This window comes from Sebastes fasciatus, chromosome 10, assembly GCF_043250625.1.
Source record: "Sebastes fasciatus isolate fSebFas1 chromosome 10, fSebFas1.pri, whole genome shotgun sequence".
Classification (NCBI taxonomy): Eukaryota; Metazoa; Chordata; class Actinopteri; order Perciformes; family Sebastidae; genus Sebastes; species Sebastes fasciatus.
The window spans coordinates 1,318,758-1,321,546 of NC_133804.1; the positions used below are offsets into that span (position 1 = coordinate 1,318,758).

Genomic DNA, 2,789 nt, shown 5'->3' on the forward strand with positions numbered 1-2,789 from the left:
TGAGGCTATCATTATCAACGTCCACATGAATATTAAAATCACCTACTATAATGACTTTATCTGTTTTCAGGACTAAGCTTGATAGAAACTCTGAGAATTCAGATAGAAATTCAGAATATGGGCCTGGAGCGCGGTACACTATAACAAATAAAATTGGCTGTAGTGCTTTCCAGGTTGGGTGTGAAAGACTAAGAACAAGGCTTTCAAATGAGTTATAATTTAGTTTAGTTTTAGGGTTTATTAATAGGCTTGAGTCGAAGATGGCTGCAACTCCACCTCCTCGGCCGGTGTCTCGAGGAATGTGAGTATTAATATGACTCGGGGGAGTGGATTCGTTTAGGCTGACATATTCTTCCTGACACAGCCAGGTTTCGGTAAGACAAAATAAATCAATGTGATTATCTGATATTAAATCATTTACTAGTAGAGCTTTAGATGACAGAGATCTGATATTTAAGAGTCCACATTTAATTCTCCTGTTTTGTTGCTTTATTGCAGTGCTAGTGTTAGATTTTATTAGATTATTATGTTTAACTCCTCTTCTGTTTACTTTTGATTTAATTAATTTAGGTGGGGCAGACACAGTCTCAGTGAGGTTTGGGGTTAAGCTATGGGTGGGTAACTGCTCTAATGGAAGCGCAGAGAAGTGTGTAAGACTACAGCTCTGCGTCCTGGAATGACCCCTGGTTTGTCATGGATTTGTTCCACCAACAATCTTGGTCAGATTTCTGGATAAGAGAGCCGCACCATCCAAAGTAGGATGAATGCCGTCTCTCCTAATCAGACCAGGAATTCCCCAGAAAGGGTTCCAATTGTCAATGAAGCCCACATCGTTTGCTGGACACCACCACGACAGCCAGCTGTGGAATGACTTCATGCGGCTATACATGTCGTCACTGGTCAAATTGGGGAGGGGACCAGAGAAAACTACGGAGTCCGACATTGTTTTTGCATATGCACACACCGATTGGACATTAACTTTAGTGACCTCCGATCGACGTAACCGGGTGTCATTACCGCCGACGTGAATAACAATCTTACTGTATTTACGTTTATCCTTAGCCAGCAGTTTCAAAACGGATTCAATGTCGCCCGCTCTGGCCCCCGGGATGCAATTAACTATGGCAGCTGGCTTCGCTAACTTCACGTTCCGCAAAATGGAGCTGCCGATAACCAGAGTTGGTTTCTCAGCGGGTGTGTCGCTGAGAGGGGAATATCTGTTAGAAACGTGAAGTGGTTGGTGGTTAACCGTGGGCTTCAGGGTACGACTATGCGTCCTTCGGACAGTCACCCAGCCTCCCGGCTGCTCGGGGGTTGCCGGGGGACGGCTAGCAGAAGCTAAGCTTGGCCGGTCTGCACCGGCTAGGGGCTGGCTAACTACAGAAGAAGCTAAAGCTAAAGTGCAGAACCGGGCTTCTAACTCGCTAACCCTCGCCTCCAATGCAGCGAATGCACTACACCTAATACATGTACCATTAGCTCTAAAGGAGGCAGAGGAATAACTAAACATAAGACACACAGAGCAGGAGAGAGCAGGAGAGGGAGAGAGAACAGGAGAGCAGGGGAGAGAAGCCATCGCTAACGGCTAAGCTACTGCTAAGCTACTGTTATGCTACGATACGATAGCCCAGCTAGCGTTAGCCGAGCTGAATATGTGTGGTTAAGTCTCTAAAGAGGAGCGAGTTGTGAGTGCTTAAGCAGAACTAGTGTAGATATAAATGTAGCGGGTAATTATCCGCTGTAATGAAGAGTATATAACTATATTGCCCTGGATGTGCTAGAGCAGCTACAGAACACAGCAGCACACAGAAAGACAGGCAACCGGAAATGAGGCAATACGCTTACCGTAAGCACGTCAGCACCTGAATCCATAATGATACGTGCCTCCTAATGTTGTGGTAGATCTTTTTATCAATTTAAAGCTGCAGTGGGTAGATATGGAGCAAATATGATCCCAAAAAGTTTTTTTTATATAAAGCGGTCGCTATATCCTGACAGTAGAGAATGAGACAGGTAATGTGAAAAACATCATGTTCCTCTGTGTCCTCTTTGTCCTCCGGTGCTCCTAACCACATCTGCAAGATTTCACAGAGTTGTTTTTGAGTAATGTATGGATTATTTTGACTAGTGTCTGTGGCTCCGAGGTAGAGCTGGTTGCCCACCAATCGGAAGGTTGGCGGTTCGATCCCCGGCTCCCACAGTCCACATGTTGAAGTGTCCTTGGGCAAAACACTGAACCCCAAACTGCTCCCAAAGGCTGAACCATCAGTGTGAATATGAGTATTTAGATTAGATCCTGATGAGCAGGTTGGCTCCTTCTATGGCAGACTGATCTTTGAGGGGTCAGAAGACTAGAAAGGACATTTACCATTTACTATAACAAATACTCAGATGAAACATATTGTACTATTTATCACACTAATAATAGACTAAGACTAATTTGTTCATTTATGTTGTTTAATAAGGACATTTGAAACCATTTCAAATGTTTGGTACATAATAACATCTATTGTGTTCCTGGTGAAAACTGACCGGTCTGATGTTATTTGTAAAGACATCCTAACTTCCTCCTCTAATGCATCTTCACTATCAGCTGCTAGGCCTCTCTCCTCCTCACCACTCATGATCAGAGATATGATCAACGTAGCATATGTGACCTGCTCCATCATTATGAGTCACATTGACCCCGAAACACATTTTGAGTTATCTGTCTGACTGTAAAGAGGAAAGTCTCAGCTTTATGGCAATACCAAGATTATCTTTCTACGCCAAATATTCAATAAGATATG

General features: G+C 43.7%; 1 protein-coding gene across 1 annotated transcript; it reads right to left on the reverse strand.

Moving 5' to 3' along the window:
- Positions 1 to 601: 601 nt before the first annotated feature.
- LOC141774900 (uncharacterized) lies at positions 602 to 1,862 on the reverse strand. Its single transcript, XM_074647709.1, has one exon. The coding sequence runs from the start codon at positions 1,574 to 1,576 to the stop codon at positions 692 to 694; it is 885 nt and encodes a 294-aa protein (XP_074503810.1). The 5' UTR covers positions 1,577 to 1,862; the 3' UTR covers positions 602 to 691.
- Between the last annotated feature and the right edge of the window lie 927 nt (positions 1,863 to 2,789).

Excerpts from the sequence above, each read along its gene's own strand:
- LOC141774900 (XM_074647709.1), bottom strand. The coding sequence starts at position 1,576 with ATGGCTTCTCTCCCCTGCTCTCCTGTTCTCTCTCCCTCTCCTGCTCTC.